General features: G+C 43.3%; 1 protein-coding gene across 2 annotated transcripts; it reads left to right on the top strand.

The window, feature by feature from the left end:
* The first annotated feature begins 536 nt into the window (after window positions 1–536).
* Window positions 537–16,102, top strand: LOC308089449 (endoplasmic reticulum mannosyl-oligosaccharide 1,2-alpha-mannosidase-like). Of its 2 annotated transcripts, none has more exons than XM_080434169.1 (14): window positions 537–1,100; window positions 1,869–1,985; window positions 3,178–3,286; window positions 3,612–3,745; window positions 3,995–4,134; window positions 4,270–4,385; window positions 6,882–7,061; window positions 7,249–7,397; window positions 8,038–8,226; window positions 9,241–9,431; window positions 11,254–11,374; window positions 12,874–13,068; window positions 14,667–14,798; window positions 15,212–16,102. In XM_080434169.1, exons 2-14 carry the CDS (start codon window positions 1,881–1,883, stop codon window positions 15,419–15,421), a joined length of 1,971 nt encoding a protein of 656 aa, XP_080290295.1. In that variant the 5' UTR covers window positions 537–1,100; window positions 1,869–1,880; the 3' UTR covers window positions 15,422–16,102. The 2 variants fall into 2 exon arrangements, with proteins under 2 accessions (XP_080290295.1, XP_080290296.1); XM_080434170.1 differs by having other exon boundaries at window positions 6,885–7,061.
* The last annotated feature ends 390 nt before the right edge of the window (window positions 16,103–16,492 follow it).

The raw sequence follows: 16,492 nt of genomic DNA on the forward strand, positions 1-16,492 counted from the left end.
AGGAAAAAGGTGGGGGGTATCTGCACGGATACAGGATTGGTGGGCACTAGGGACATCTGGGCACCTCGATTGGCTATTTTGTAAAAATTGTTAAAGTTAATATTTGAAAAATGTTCTCAATAATGTCAAGTATGATGTGGTACATCATTATCAGACTTAAGTTTATCCTTCAACTTCTTGTTTATGCCCCAAAATGACTGGATATACAGGTTTTGTAGAAATTGTAGAAATATTAAACCTCAATTGTCGAATGTTTAAGCATGTTCCAATCATTTATACTTTTAAAATATTTTATTATTTTACATTTGGGGGGAAAAAAATAGCCAATTTAACACAGAGCAGCCCACTCTTCCTTGATTCCCAATCCCACCTATCCTATTTTTGTATAAAAGCACCCATCAAATGGCATGAAACTATATGAAGGCTTTTATGCAGCAGAATGAAGAGTGCATAATTTGACATAGTGGGTGTACAGTTACCACCCACCACCACTATACCAGATGCATAGAGTTGTTGTCGTTAGAGGAAACCAGCTGTCTGTCAGTTCCAAGCAGCAACACTGAGCATACGATACGGGAGTCACGGGACAACAGCCTTACATCCTTAAGCTACAAGTGGACTTATTTCGATTCATTTTCTTTACAATTCGTGTAATATTTACACGATATACGAACGACACACACATGATTTGTGTAATGTGTAGTAGATTCCAGGCTGCATCGCTTACGGCGGATTGACTGTTGAAGTGAATGGACACCAACAACCAGTGATACACTGTTGCTATTATTCCACCCGCTGCTGTTAAAATTAAAAAAACATTTCGCAACAAGGTAGCTATTACGTTTTGTTGATGCGACCTGCTGCTGCTACACCATGCTAATCCAATAACATAGGGATGTGTTTCCATTGAGGAATGTGTCCCAGAAGTAGAAGAGCAAGAAGACTGTTACTTTTAGTAGCGGTTGTGTGTTTATAGGCCTCGCGTCATGCCTCGGTCTGTAGTCACGCTGTGAACCGGGAACGAGAGGCCTATCGCTCGGTCAGAGGACTTGTCAGAGAGACGTGCGATACAGGCTCTACCAACGATACTAGTGTGAAAGGTACATTTTAACTTATAACGTTTGATTTCATGATTATGTTGTTGTTTGCTTCAATTCTGACTCACGGATCCGTGACTGAAGGAGGGGGGGAAAAGCCTGTTGATGAATCGGGGTTTTGAGTAATTTCATCATCACTTAGTTTTTATTACTACAGATGTTTACAGCAACATCAATGTGGGATTTAAAAAAAGGGACATTGTAGTTTTGGTCTGGAAATGCATGGGTACGAGGCTCCATCACCACTGGTGGTGCAATTTGCTGTCAGCTCTCTCTCATTTGCAACCACCATGCAGTTGTGCTGCTGTCTGTCTGTCTGTCTGTCACCACATGCTTGAGTGTTATTTGTGTGACAGGCTCTGGGACACATGCACCCACCATCCAGAGCTTTATTTGTGTGACAGGCAGGCTCTGGTAGACATGCACCGGCACCCACCATCCTGAGCTTTATTTGTGTGACAGGCTCCTGTAGGAGACATGCACCCTCCATCCAGAGCTTTATGTGTGTGACAGGCAGGCTCTGGTAGACATGCACCCACCATCCAGAGCTTTGTTTGTGTGACAGGCTCCTGTAGGAGACATGCACCCTCCATCCAGAGCTTTATATGTGTGACAGGCAGGCTCTGGTAGACATGCACCCACCATCCAAAGCTTTATTTGTGTGACCAGCAGGCTCTAGGAGACATGCACCCACCCAAGATCCAGAGCTTTATTTGTGTGACAGGCTCCTGAGACATGCACCCACCATCCAGAGCTTTATTTGTGTGACAGGCTCCAGGAGACATGCACCCACCATCCAGGAAGGACTATGTAGCAGTAACCTTCAGTGAGCCAGGCAGCACTAACTACAACAATAGCAAGCAGTGGCGGAGGCAGTCGTGCTGGAGGGTACGTATAAACCTTAAGTAAAGCTTTAAATTGGGTATTGTTTCCTTCTCGTACACACACATACAACCTGATAGACCTGCTAGATGACACCGGATGATGACACTGACTGGCAGACAGCAGCTCTCATGACCCACTTTTGCACTACGGGGTTGCATAGACTAGTACAATCATGCAATGAATTGTTTCATGCTGTCAGACTTGGATATTTGCATTGCATAAGATGCAAATATCAAAATCAATAAAATACATCTATTATAGTCTTGATCCGAGGCTAGATTAGGTGTCACTTCTAGTAGTGGTTTGCTGACGATTAGTTGGTTTGATTGCTTGATTGAATACTTTAGCTTGCAGGTTTGTTAACCGTACAGGTAGTACAGTCAAAGGTTAGGCTGCTCTTCTATTTTGGAGCAAAACTAGGAACTTTATTGTGTCTTTTAAGTAACCTTTTTAGCCTTTTGTTGAATCACACAGAAAGCTGACACAAGTATTGCTATATTGACAACATGGGCAAATTGGAGACGTAATTCTCCATTCACACTGTAAAGTGATATGGTACATACGTACGTACCATATCACTTACAACATTGTGTATAACTATCAATGGCTTTTCACAACCGGCAGTGTGGGAAAGTCTTTAATTACAAATTTGAATGATGTCAGTCAGCTGTTTAGTTAGCTTAGCTGATAGTGGTGCATGTCAGAGATATTTCTTTGATTGTTTGGCCTGTGGAAAGTCTTGAAAATTCGATTTTTAGGTCTTGCAAAACATGTTACAACTGCATGCACACATGACTACAAATGTATTACTACAGCTGCTGTATTAGATAGTAGTAGTGACAAGTACCATGTCACTACTAGTCAGTAATCAGCCATCATGTGCACGCCAAGCATCATATTGGACACTGTGCTAAGCTGCAATAATTGTCTGGGGAGAAACATTTAAAACATTTGAAAGTAGAACTGTGTGGTAACCATGTTGACTTCACCACAGGTGACAAAATAACTAAGAGGAAGCTCCTTAATTTAGAAACATCCCTTAATGATGCTATATTACAGTGCACAATACATTTTAATAAGCACCTTTAAAAGCAGGACACTGGGAAGGCTGTTATGTGTGGTAACACTGTTGATTTCCCCATTGGTGAAATGTGTGGTAACCCTGTTGACTACTTGTTTGTTACTGTGACTTCAGAAATGGAAGCAGCTGTCAAGGTTGCAGCGCAGCCTTATCCTGTTCACGGTGGTTCTCCTGTTGATCTGTGGCGCTTCTTCCTATGCCAATGTCACTGAATACCTCACAGGTAAGGCAGTGAGTCAAGACTGAACGCAATATCAATCACTCAGCTTGTAACGCAAATGAAGTCAAAGTCCAGTGAATCACAATGTAAACATAAGGCAATGGGGCAACAATGTTTCAACATCACATACCTGCATTTTTAGAATTGTGTTTTATGAATATATTAGTCTTATCAATGTCTTGGAGATTGGTTGTATCACACTCTTCAGACAACTCTGTTGACTGACAAAAATAAGAGTGTTGACACAGTTATTTTCGTCGGTCGGCACTGTTGACACTTGTTTTACAAGCATAACAGCCTTTAAACTTGTGTTCCTGTGTCTATTCAGGCTTTACTGGGGTAGAACAGGACAAAGATGGAGGAAATGGCCGCGGCCTGAGGCCTGCTATACCCGGTGCATTACCTGAGCCTGAGAAAGAAGGCCCACCTCCGTTGCCAGAAGTTCCTTCAGATGTTGATATTGTATGTTACCTTCCTTATTCCAATCTTAAACCACACAAGCCCTATTTTAAAAAATAACGAAAATATCCGATCTACGTATAAGCTCACACAGTGTGTCACATCGGGCCAATCGTGAGCTTGTAGATCTTCTCTTTTCACAATTGTTTAAATATATTTGGAAAAACAAATAATATATTGACATGCCTAAAATAGGCACACCAAGTTGAAAATGCAAGGACACTTTTGTAATATAATCTGACCTTCTCTTAGAAACCGAAGAGATTGCCCCACAAGCGAGGGCCACCTGCCCTGATAAATCGACTGCAGAAGAAAGGTAACACCTCAGAAACTCTGGAGGAGGACAAGGGACCAGAAGTAAAGAAAGATGCAGAGGAAGGTGGAGTGATCAGGTGAGATATACATTTCACAGTATTCCTAAAATGCAAGCACACAGTACCTTTTGTGTACAGCTCTACTAGCTCACAAAGCTTCGAGATGCGTTGTGCATTGTTTAACTGATGAAGTGTCCTCATGGCTGTCTGCAGTTGGCGTGGAGCAGTGATTGATGCTGAACAGGCTACTAAAGACACCAAGGATGGAGAGAAGAACAAAGAGGAACCACCTGCTGACCCACAAGACAAACCACCCACCGTGGTTTCAGGTATCTGTCCTCTTCTTTTATTGCGGTGTGACTCTGCAGGAGGCTAGCTGTATGAGAGGGTCTGTGTGTGTGTCCGACTGTCCGGAGCTAAGCTCACAAACTGCTGAAATGATCACCAACCATATTTCCTGTGCTTACTGCCAGTAGGCCACATAAGTACCTCCACTATTTTTCATACTTTTTGAAATATTTAAATGTATACGTAATATTCAATTATGTATACAATTGCATGGATTAAAGATCTCAGTCGCCGCGACTGATTTCAGTCATTTGGATTCCATAGAAGCAGGGGCGTCAATCTGTCTTGAGGCGCGTGCGCGAAAAATGTTGGTTACCGGTATATGGCGGATTTGGGAGGTTTCTTTCTTGGATTTTGGTTACTTTATTTCGTTTTTAGGGTTAGGTTAGGGTTATGTTATTTTGCCTAATTTTACTGATTTAATATCAAAATACTATTTTAACATTCATTTTTTATTATTCTAAATGACTTGGGGATGAGTAGTATAAATTTTATTTTACCCACCACTGGCTGTTTCAAATAATGAGCAGAGCAGAGGAATTGAGCATCAACCATCTACGATTATCAATAGCTACTGTAAAGTATAATGAATAGAAGGTTTGGCACAGAGGCTTGTGAGTTTTGTTCAGAACATGAAGTTTGCTTTATATTAACTTAGTAAATTTACTCATCACCAGGCAGCCGCACTTGGAGTTGGTTTGTTTCAGGATAGACAGACACTAATAACAAATATAATGCAGCTGAGAAACTTTGGTACATTATGTACAGTACTTGCATAATACATGGTCTCTGCAGACTGCAGTCCATTTGGAAACACTGGACCCTACCTGGTCGTAGTGTCACTGTTGGCTGGGCTGGTCCAGGTCCATTGCATTGCTCCTAACATTATCAAAATTGCAGCTGCTAAATCCTTTGATCACTGATGACCGACATTCTCCGTGTCCTCCTCTTCACTTCGGTTTTGGTCAAACTACCTATAATTATTCACAACAAATCTTTGAATTTGATGATAACTCCCGTCAGTCCCGTGGTTGTTAGTTTGAGTCAGCGGGGGTCTATCACTTTCTGTTTCTTTTTCCTCGGTAGCTTTCACTGTTTTAAAATACTTGCTTAAATATGCACACTTTGCAGCTAGCACAGATAGCTCTTGTATCCTCTCATTATGTTGTTCTTCCCCAAATTCGACTTGTAAACAAACCGATGAAACCACATGTTGATGCGTGCTCGGGATAGAATACAAGAACGCTCGTCCCAAAACACACTCGCCCCGGGTATATCCGGCGGCCTCGGTCGGCGGAAAAAATAGGGGCGAGTGTGTTTTGGGGCGAGTGTTTTTTCCCCGTGCAGTGAAGGAAGGCGGTGCTGTGGACCAAACCATTTTGGGATTTACAGGGGGGGGTGCAAATAAATCCTTTAAAATACATCGTGTTTATGAGTGCAGTGCATGATTTCAAAAGTGGGTTCAGATTCTATTAAATAAGTATTTATTATTCTAAATTACTTGGGGGGGGTCTGGGGGGATCCAATCTGACTTGGGGGGGGTCCAATCTGAAGCTAGGGGGGGACGAAACCCCCCCGTCCCCCCCGGGATTGACGCGCATGCATAGAAGTCAGCATGTCTTCTATGAAAGCATGTCTTGCACCGAAAATAGCAGATCTGCAAGCTCATAAATCGCTTATAGATCGGCTATTTTCAGTTATTAGTTATTTTAAGATCAGGTTATTTGTTATTTTAAGATCAGGTTATTAGTTACTTTAAGATTAAAAGAGTATTTGAAGTGATCAAACTAGCAATAGAATATTAGCCTGGGATCCAGACTGCTTCGCTACGTTCGGCAGAATTTTTTTATCACTGAATCAGGCTGGATCCCAGGCTAATAGAATATATGTTTAGAAGCATCTTCCATAAAAATGAATGGTCTCAGCTGTGTCATAAAGGCAAAAGGTTAAAAGCCTAAAATCTGTGATTTCTTCAACTGGTTGGCTGTACGTAGAACAGCAGAAACATCGGTTTAGAATGATAATACCTAAACATCAATACACGTTCAGTCATGAGCTTTTATTTTGCTTTATTCCATGCAATTGTATTATGGAAGTCAATGGGGCTCTAATCGGGCTGAAAACTTTGGAGTTTGGAGTCATACATCTTTTGGAGTCATACATCATAGATATGTCATAGACGACTGACGTTATCCAGATCTACATTGGCGCCGCACCGACAGATCCACTGTCCATCTGTTTTTCATCATAACATTTATATATTTACAATACATTTGTGCATTCATTTATGAATTAATGTATTACTAAGAAAATCAATGTATTCACTAAGTAACTATGCAATGATGACATGGAATATAGATGGAATATAGATGGAATATAGATGGTTTGAGTCGTTCCTGTAAAAAAAAGAAAAAACATAGTGCATCACTCTGTAGACCAGGGTAAGACTAATTGTCTTCTGTGTGTGTGTGTTGCAGCAGCCAGTAGGCTTGAGGCAGTACGGGAAGCTTTCAGACATGCATGGAAAGGCTACAAAGACTTTGCCTGGGGCCACGATGAGCTTAGGCCCATCTCCAAGTCGTTCGGGGAGTGGTTTGGTCTGGGCTTGACACTCATTGATGCCCTTGACACCATGTGGGTCCTTGGGTTGAAACAAGGTGCAGTATATTGAATCTTTTCCTTTAGTTAATGGGTGTTGATTTGTTACGGCTGTGGAAAGTATATTGTATATCGCAATAATATTGTCTAGATATGGGTTAGTATGTAAATATCAGAAGTTGTCCCTTATCTGTTGCCCTACCTTTGATCCCTCAAATCATTTGTACTTGTTATGTATTCCATCAGAGTTTGAGGAAGCAAAGACGTGGGTGTCCACAGAGTTGTCCTTCGACAAGAATGTGGACGTGAACCTGTTTGAGAGCACCATCCGTATCCTGGGAGGCCTGCTGAGCACCTACCATCTGACTGGAGACTCCATGTTCCTGGACAAGGCGGTGAGTCCACACACACACACACACACACACACACACGCACACGCACACGCACACGCACACGCACACGCGCACACGCACACACACTGCAATCAAAACACATGATCAAGCACACACATGCATTAACACAATCATCACAGAAACTGACACAGCTATGTACTACAAACATACATGTATGCACGCACAGTTGCACATGCCACTCACTCCCCCTCTCTCAGAGAGAGACAGGAAGGGAGAGAGACAGGGAGGTTGTGTGACGATGTCGGACCAGAACAACACTCAGAGAGGGTGAGAGGGAGGTAGAGAGCCTATTTCACCCACGCAATAACTATCTAATGCTGGATACCGAAACCTGATTGCAATGCAATCAGGTCACATACGGCAGACATAGACACAAATGGACACATACACACATGCACACACTTGTATACAACATCTCCACACACCAAGCAGGTTGTTTCAGCTGGGACTTAATCTGCAACACCCCTCCCCCCCATCTGCCTCTCAATGGCTCTGTATTTTTTCTTTTGTATTTCTTTGTCCACTGCCCCAATCCTGTTGATCTAGCTTCATTTGTCAAAATGGCTTTAATTAAACCAAACAAGCACACTTATTCCCTTCTCTTTCCAACGACAATATGCAGAAAGACATAGGCTCACGGTTGATGCCGGCGTTCAAAACACCATCCAAGATCCCCTACTCTGATGTGAACATCGGGAAAGGCACGGCCCACCCTCCCCGCTGGACCTCCGACAGCACCGTGGCCGAGGTCACCAGCATCCAGCTGGAGTTCAGGGAGCTCAGCCGACTCACCCAGGACCCACAGTACCAGGTCAGAAACACACACACACACACACACGCACACGCACACGCACACGCACACGCACACACACACACACCGACATACACGGTGATGCTTAAAGGAGTAGTTCTCAACCTGTGGGTCGGGACCTCCAGAGGGGTCCTCACTGTATTGCCTATTTTAATGTTGTTTTATGCTTTTGCTTTTCTTTTTTTCTAGCTTTTTTGTTAAATTGGTTGTAACTGTAAAGCACTTTGAGCTGCATTTCATGTCATGAAAGGTGCTATACAAATAAAGTTTATTATTATTATTATTATTAACAGTTAAGTGAAAATGTAGAGGAAAACATTTTGAAAATAGCTGATCTACAAGTTCACCACGCGTCGTAGATCGGCTATTTTCACTATATTTATCTGTGGAACCTATTCAAACTAAATGTAATGCCTCAACTCCTACAATTCCAAGTGCTTCTCAGGTTGGGGGGGGCAGTTAATTTTTCTGGGGGGTCGCGGCCTGAAAAAGGTTGTGACCACTGGCTTAAGGAACACAGCGCAAGCACCTTGTTCCCTACCGCGTCACTGGCAATAATGACGGCAAAGCACACCCTCTTGTGTAATATTGCTTAATTCATGTTAGTGGTAATCAATAAAAGTCAACTTCTGTCTTCTCAATTCAATTCAATTCAAAGGGCTTTATTGGCATGAGAAAACATACGTTTACATTGCCAAAGCAGAAAGCACAATACAACAATACAGAAATACAATCAAAACAAAAAATATGTACATTTGAAAGTCAGAATCTTCAATAGATCAATTTCTATGTACCAAGATCACTGGGTGCAGGTATAGTGCAGGAATATACACAATGATTAGTCTTTAGGGTGGTTGTGTTCCGTTTGATATCCTTCTCCTGTCACAGCAACTCACGAATCTTGCTGCTGTGTTTGCACATTGTTGTACTTCGCCTAGCAGATATGGGAGTTTTTTTGTCATTGGTCATGTTTTCAAAATCTCCGTGTGTGGTTGTAATCTGTCTCTCCTACAGGCTGCAGTGGAGGAGGTCACGAATCAGGTCCATAAGTTGGATGCTAAGTTGGACGGTCTGGTCCCTATGTTCATCAACACCAACAGTGGGCAGTTCACCCACCAGGGCATCTACACGCTGGGTGCCAGGGCTGATAGCTACTATGAATACCTGCTCAAGCAGTGGATCCAGGGAGGCAAGAAAGAGAGCCAGTAAGTTGGGTTTTACTTCCTGTTTATTTACTTTTGTTTGCTGAAACTTTATTTGCTAATGTAGATCTTTTGCCTATATTGAACTTGTTTTATCCTCTTCGCCTTATCAGCTTCCCTTCTCCAACCCTCCCTGTGTGTTGTTTTCCATGTTTTCGACTGACAGTCTTGACTCTAATACTTAGGGTCACATAGAGACTAGGGCCCTCATTTATCAAAGTGGTGTAGACCAAATAATGGGCGTATGGCGAGATCACCACAATTTTCGGTATTTATCAATCTATCGTGACTTTGACTTCAGTGTACGGCCCGCTCAGATCTCAAGTCAGGTCTGAGGGCGTCAGTCTCTATGTGAAAGACGCCTTTCTGGGGTTTTCAGCCAAGCCACGGTGTCAAACAGCTGGCTTATTCCATTCTATGCTGTCATTGCTGAAAGTCTTATTGCTTGATTGCTGCCTGTTTGCACACACACACACACACACACACACACACACACACACACACACACACACACACACACACACACACACACACACACACACACACACACACACACACACACACACACTCTCTCTCTCTCTGACTCACACACAGAAATGCTCACTTTCATTTGCCACATGCTTATACTTGCCTGCACACAAGCTCCAGTTGACATATTTGCCATGTCTCTTGCTTTCATCGTCACTTTTACTCATGTATTTATTTATTACTGTATTTTGCGTCCTTTGTCCTCTGGCAAACATTGACCAACCTCTCAGTTCAGGATAGAAATCACTTTGTTCTCCAAATAGTATAGCTACAGGCATTTGTCCTTGACATTAATATATAACCACTCCGAAACAGAGTTACCACAAAAATAAGTTTGATGGATTGATTTTGCAGTCAACTGTTAACTCCCTACAAACTGTGAGCCACACCAGTATCACAACTAGTACCATCTTGAGACATTAACATTTCCTAGTGATAACTGTGCTTCACTCTATGCACAACTACAGTACGTCTAATTAAAGATTGAATAACGCAAACACAGACAGTCAGACAGTCAGTCAGTTTGAGGAGTGGTTGGGCTCAGATTAACCCATTAAGACCGGTAAAGCATCTGTGTCATTTTAGATTTGAGCTAAAAAGCATGATTTTATACTTTGGCAGATATACAAAAATAGCAGATATACAAGCTCATAGTGCGTCACTTTGTGCCACGCTATGAGCTTGTAGATTGAACAATCGTGAAAATTTGTGCAAATCTTTGAATATATATTTTAAAGTGAACATTTTTAACTAAAATCTTTGCTTCTCGGGGTCCCTGGAACAAAATATTTTGAGATGGGGGTCCGCGGCCAAATACATATAATTTTGTGGGTCCTTGACACGAAAAAGTTTGAGAACCACTGACATAGAAAAGGATTTAGAAGGCATTCGTAGAATCGGCCTCAGGTCTTAATGGGTTAAGCTGGGTGTCTGTTGAGTCTGTGTTTTGGCGTTGCCTCAGGTTCTTGGCTTAGATTAGTTGGCAACAACACTGGATTCCTTGTGACAAAGCAAGAGCTTGCTATGGTGCTATTCCTCATCGTACAAGCTGTGGAATTGGACTGTGGAAATGAGGGAATTAACACCACCTACCTCCAATATGCTGGTACTTATTGTCTGTGGGTGGTAATAGATTAATCGAATCAATGGGTCACTTTGGTAGGAAACCAAACACTGTTTAGACTGAGTGTCTTTTCTGTCCTACTGTAGAAGCCAATCTGCCTGTTCAGATACCGGAAGTGGTTGGTGAATTAGATCAAATTTCCTAGCCTGGTGTCATTCTATGTGTGTTCTTTAGGTTTCGGGATGACTACCTACAGGCAATTGAGGGAGTAAAGAAAAACCTTTTGCAGAAGTCCTCACCTAATGGCCTCACCTTTGTCGGGGAGGTCTCCCATGGTCAATTCAGCCCTAAAATGGTATGTACCACTGTAGCTAGCTAAACTACTTCGGAACCCCCACCCCCCTACTCGATAAAAATATGGTTTGTTTGATGTACACGCTACACGCATACCATTTTAATTGCACTGCTCACTCTGGCTTATGTACTCCTCCTCACCATTGAAGAATGAATAAAAACATGGTTTGTTGGTATACACACACACATAGCAGGGAATGTAACATTTTATTTCCACTGGCCACTCTGGCTAATGTACTCCACACATTGAAGAATAAGCCACTGTTTTTTGTTGTTGTTGTTGTTTGTTAGCAGCTATAAATTGTAGTATGTCACATGTTGGGGTTGTGGCTACTACTGTTGCTAGGCAACTACTGACACCACAGTTTTCGGTTACAAGTGCTATGGGAATGCTTCATTTTCTGTGAAAATCACACACTGTTGCATATTGCTGACTCCACTGACAATGTAGCATGTTTTTATAGATATCTCTAGTGCTTTTAGCTCATAGTATAAGCCTCACAAGTTTATGGCTTTTACGTGAGTCCACAGTACAAAAGATATACCTATGGTTCTCAAAGAGGGGTCCAGGGTTCCTTGCGGGGGCTCCAAATGGACCCTTACAGGTCTGTAGCTCTGAGAGTGTACAAAAGGAACCAAATGGACCTATAAGCCTCAAAGCTGGCACAAACAGACTGAAGAACAGTTTCCTCCCCTAGGCTATAAGACTGCTAAATAAGAAAAAAATATTAACATCTTCTGTGGTATTACGGCCTTGTATGCTGAACAGGTTTTTTTACACCGTTTTTTTTTTAAAAACAGTTTTTAACCCTTTTTAGATAAGTTTAGTATTGTTATTTATGTATCGTTTTAATCTTTTGTGTATTATGGAATATGGAGCACCCTAGCCTGGGATCAATACCATTTTCGGGTTTCTGATCCGGTCGGAGCGGAAATAACTTTACGTCATCAGGCAGCCGGAACCACCGACCGGAACCACTGGTGCCGTGCACCTCCAAAATGATTCCCCTAGTTTAAAACTGGTTTAAATTGGGATTATCGTTTCTTTTGGTATAATAATCGTTTGGTATGTTCATCTTTTATTCTAAACTCGTAGCGTGACTAGCAAGAATAAAACTAATTGATTCGCATTATGTGGGGAACAAAAACAATGCAACGCCAACCGCAACCCACTACCGGAACCACCGTTTTTTTTTCTTCTTTTCTTCTAAACCGGATCACACGGCTCGGTTTAGAACGAATACCAGGCTTTCCTCCGCGGTGGAAAGTCTGGTGATGCGAGGTTAGGAGCACCCCTAACCTATGTTTTTCACAGTTCATGTACTCGTACATCCTTGTGACAATGAATCTCTTGAATAAGGGTCCATTTGCTCAGAGTTATGTGGGTCCTTGAAATTGAAAAGTTTGAAAACCACAGCTGTAGATCTTTTTCATACAGTTTATTGTCTACCAATATAGCTGCCTTTCCGCTGACTCATATCCTATTTGGGTTCTTTTTAGGACCACTTGGTGTGTTTTCTGCCAGGCACCCTGGCACTGGGGGCCCACAATGGCCTGCCTGATGAGCACATGGACCTGGCCAAGGAGCTGATGGAGACCTGCTACCAGATGTACGCCCAGATGGAGACAGGACTCAGCCCAGAGATCGTCCACTTCAACATGCATCAGGGGAGCGTGCGGGATGTGGATGTGAAGGTAAAGCTGGAGACCACAGTGAGGTTGTGATTGAAGAGATTGTCACAAGTTCTACACCGAGTCACAGGTTTGATCCTGGTGTCTGTCATAAGGACATGAATTCTGGCAAAATTAGACCTGTTTACCACTTTAACCCTGGTGTCCCTATTTTGGGCACGTCATTGTAGGTGACAGTTTTCCAAAAATTACCATTTTTGAAAATAGCAGATGTACAAGCTCACAACACATTGCACTGCGACACGTTCTGATTCTGTTCACTGTCACTGTTAGAGCATAAGCTGCATGCTAGAGCCCTGCATGGGACTGTTTTCTTAACCGTTTTATTTCTGACCGCCGCTCCCGCCTGCAACAAACAATTGTGCCAAAGTGCCATTTAGCCCCACATAGTACCGCAATATTATAGTCCAGTCCTGTATATGCCTTCAATATTTCAGATGCAAAAACATTACAAATCAGAATGAGATAGTGAGCGGGCGTGCACGAGAGGCGAACAGGCTTTTTGCATGTAGTTTAAGCGCGAGCTATGTTAGTTAGTGCACTGAGTGGCAGTTGGGGCAAACGCAGTCCCCACAACATCATTCACGATTTTTCAAACAACAACCGCAGACTACTTTTTTCGCCGATAAAGTATAGTTTTGGACCATGACGGAGGCGCGCCGACTCAGCAGACCTTGAGGCCGAGGAGTCGCGCCCGAGCGCCTCCAGGCGCGAGTGCCCGCGACGACCGGCCGATGGTCTGCTAGTCGACTAAGCGCCGTCCGAGTTATGTACCGATAGGCACAGAATCGTAAATGATGTTGTGGGGACTGCGTTTGCCCCAACTGCCACTCAGTGCACTAACATAGCTCGCGTCGCCAGGCTCTCTCCCCACCCGCCACCCGCGGCCCCGCCCCCTTGCGCTTAAACTACATGCAAAAAGCCTGTTCGCGCACGAGAGAGGGACTGTTTATTTTTTAGGAGACTAATCTCTCAAGAGCAGATTCTGCTCTCCGCTTGAATCTGTCGGGGGGGTTCGTCATAACGTGTACGCACTGGCCTACAAGTGAGCGTGCCTTCAGATCAGGAAGCAGGCCGCACTTTACCCAATCAAATGTAGTGGGCGGGATTTACTGTCTGTGCTCTCGCTTCCCACTGAAAACAAACTGAAACTCATTTAACAATAGCGTCCTCGGAGCAGACAAGACCACGGAAATATATTCACATTTTAACTTGCTCTTTCATCATAGAAACAAGTGGGCTTATAACCAAAACGATCCATGTTCTCTGGGAGAAGTGGTGTTAGTGTTCCGTGTAGAAATAGTGTTAGTGGGAATGAAAACATAAGCGCACCACCGGAAGTGGAGCGCTGAGGGTAGACCAAAAACCCCGGTTTCCTTGCGCACGGGTGCTACGTTGAGCTCCTCCCAGAGCCAAGTGAAAGAGTAAAAAACAGCAGAGGGCGCTGTTTTTCCTTTTTATTTGGCGATGGGTTCCCAGATTGTATTGCGACAGACACATGGCACTACGACGAGCTGTGCGCCGTGCGCTACATGAGCAGGGCTCATGTAATGTTGACTTTTTATTATTTGTCTCTGGGAATCTCTATCTTTGTGTCTCAGCTTGCAGACAGACACAACCTGCTACGCCCAGAGACGGTGGAAAGCTTGTTCTACCTGTACAGGTTCACTAAAGATGAGAAGTACAGGGACTGGGGCTGGGAGATTCTGAAGAACTTCAATAAGTACACCAAGGTGAGTACCATGTCAGTATCAGGGTCAGTATGAGGGTCAGTATCGTGTCAGTATCGTGTCAGTATCATGGTCAGTATGAGGGTCAGTATCGTGTCAGTATCATAGTCAGTATGTTGGTATCATGGTCAAAAACTTGCATCTACACACAATTCAGAAACCACACCTCATGTTGTTTCTAATTGACTGTTAACATGACTGTTATTTAGAAAATGTGCACTTAAATATGTCAAACTACCGGCACCCAAGAGCACCCCAGTTCCCCCCTTTAAAAAATATTGCTTCCAGCGCCCCCCCCCCCCCCCCCCCCCAAACTTCTCTGTATGCCCCCTGGGGGGCTTTATCGTCCCCGTTGAGGAAACACCAATCTAACTGTTGCACCCCTAAATCTGTGCGATGTGTCTCTCTGCCCTCAGGTATCCTCTGGTGGTTACACTTCCATCAACAATGTGCGTGACCCAGAATACCCCAGTCCCAGAGACAAGATGGAGAGCTTCTTCTTGGGAGAGACACTGAAGTACCTGTACCTGCTCTTCTCTGATGATCCCGAACTCCTCAGCCTGGACAAATATGTGTTTAACACAGAGGCCCATCCCCTGCCCATATGGCCTGCTGCCACCGACTGAAATACAGGCACACACACTGTGCCACATCTATGGCAAATCAAGATGTTGCCCGTTACTACGTGCAGGCGCACACACACAGACGTATGACAGAAAAGAACAGCATCTATAAACAACATGCACACATAAATAAGTTACACGCAAAACACACACACACACACACACACACACACACACACACACACACACACACACACACACACACACACACACACACACACACACACACACACACACACACACACACACACACACACACACACACACACACAAAACACATCTCAGGGCAAGAACAGGGCTTGGATGACAAAATATTATTTGCAATAATACAATTCCTTTTAGTCTCTCTCAGTGACTGAATTGTTTGCAACTCTTCGACCTTTTACTGGAAAACAAAAACACTTTTTTTTACAAATGAAATGTTTTTTTTCTTTTCTTTTTTCGATAAGAAAATGATTGTGACAATAGCCATGTAAAAATAGCAGAGCCGGGCACAGACTGATGGACACATACTGTAGCTTCAGCTATTCATTTCGTCTGTCGGGTGGAAACCTCATATGTCCAAAACGGTTACTTTTCAGGATTCAATACTTCAAAAGTAGCAGATCTACAAGCTTGTACATCTGCCACTTTTGATGCTTTTGTGTGACACTGTAGTGCGATCAAGTAGGGCGTTAATTTAGGGGGGGGAAAATGGAGATAAGAGGTTTCTGCCCGACAGCAACGATTTGTTTCTTTCCGTTCTCATCAACATCTCCTCAGATCTGTGCCTTACACACGAGGAGAGGAGATGGAACGCTTTCCACTGGACTCAATGAGAGCCAGCTGGGTTACAATACATCCTTAACCACTTAAACCCCATATGGTTGACCGGAGTCCCTCAGTACTCTACACTAGTGTCTTTTCTGTTGTGAGCTTGTCGATCTGCTTTCTGCTAAAGCTTTCCCCACAATACGGATGCTGGGGTTCAAGTGGTTAATCCCACATCTTGGCTTGGTCCGTTAGTGCTGAATGATAGCCTGAATGTGACTTGAATCTAACCTGTCTTAAAACGGTGGCTGAGGAAAGTGGCAG

The sequence above is a fragment of the Gymnoscopelus braueri genome, assembly GCF_963280865.1.
Source record: "Gymnoscopelus braueri genome assembly, chromosome: 7".
Taxonomy (NCBI): Eukaryota; Metazoa; Chordata; class Actinopteri; order Myctophiformes; family Myctophidae; genus Gymnoscopelus; species Gymnoscopelus braueri.

Excerpts from the sequence above, each read along its gene's own strand:
- LOC308089449 (XM_080434169.1), top strand. The coding sequence starts at position 1,881 with ATGCACCCACCATCCAGGAAGGACTATGTAGCAGTAACCTTCAGTGAG. Across the intron at positions 8,227-9,240 it reads CCCAGGACCCACAGTACCAG|GCTGCAGTGGAGGAGGTCAC; the intron begins GTCAGAAACACA and ends TCTCTCCTACAG. Across the intron at positions 11,375-12,873 it reads GTCAATTCAGCCCTAAAATG|GACCACTTGGTGTGTTTTCT; the intron begins GTATGTACCACT and ends GGTTCTTTTTAG.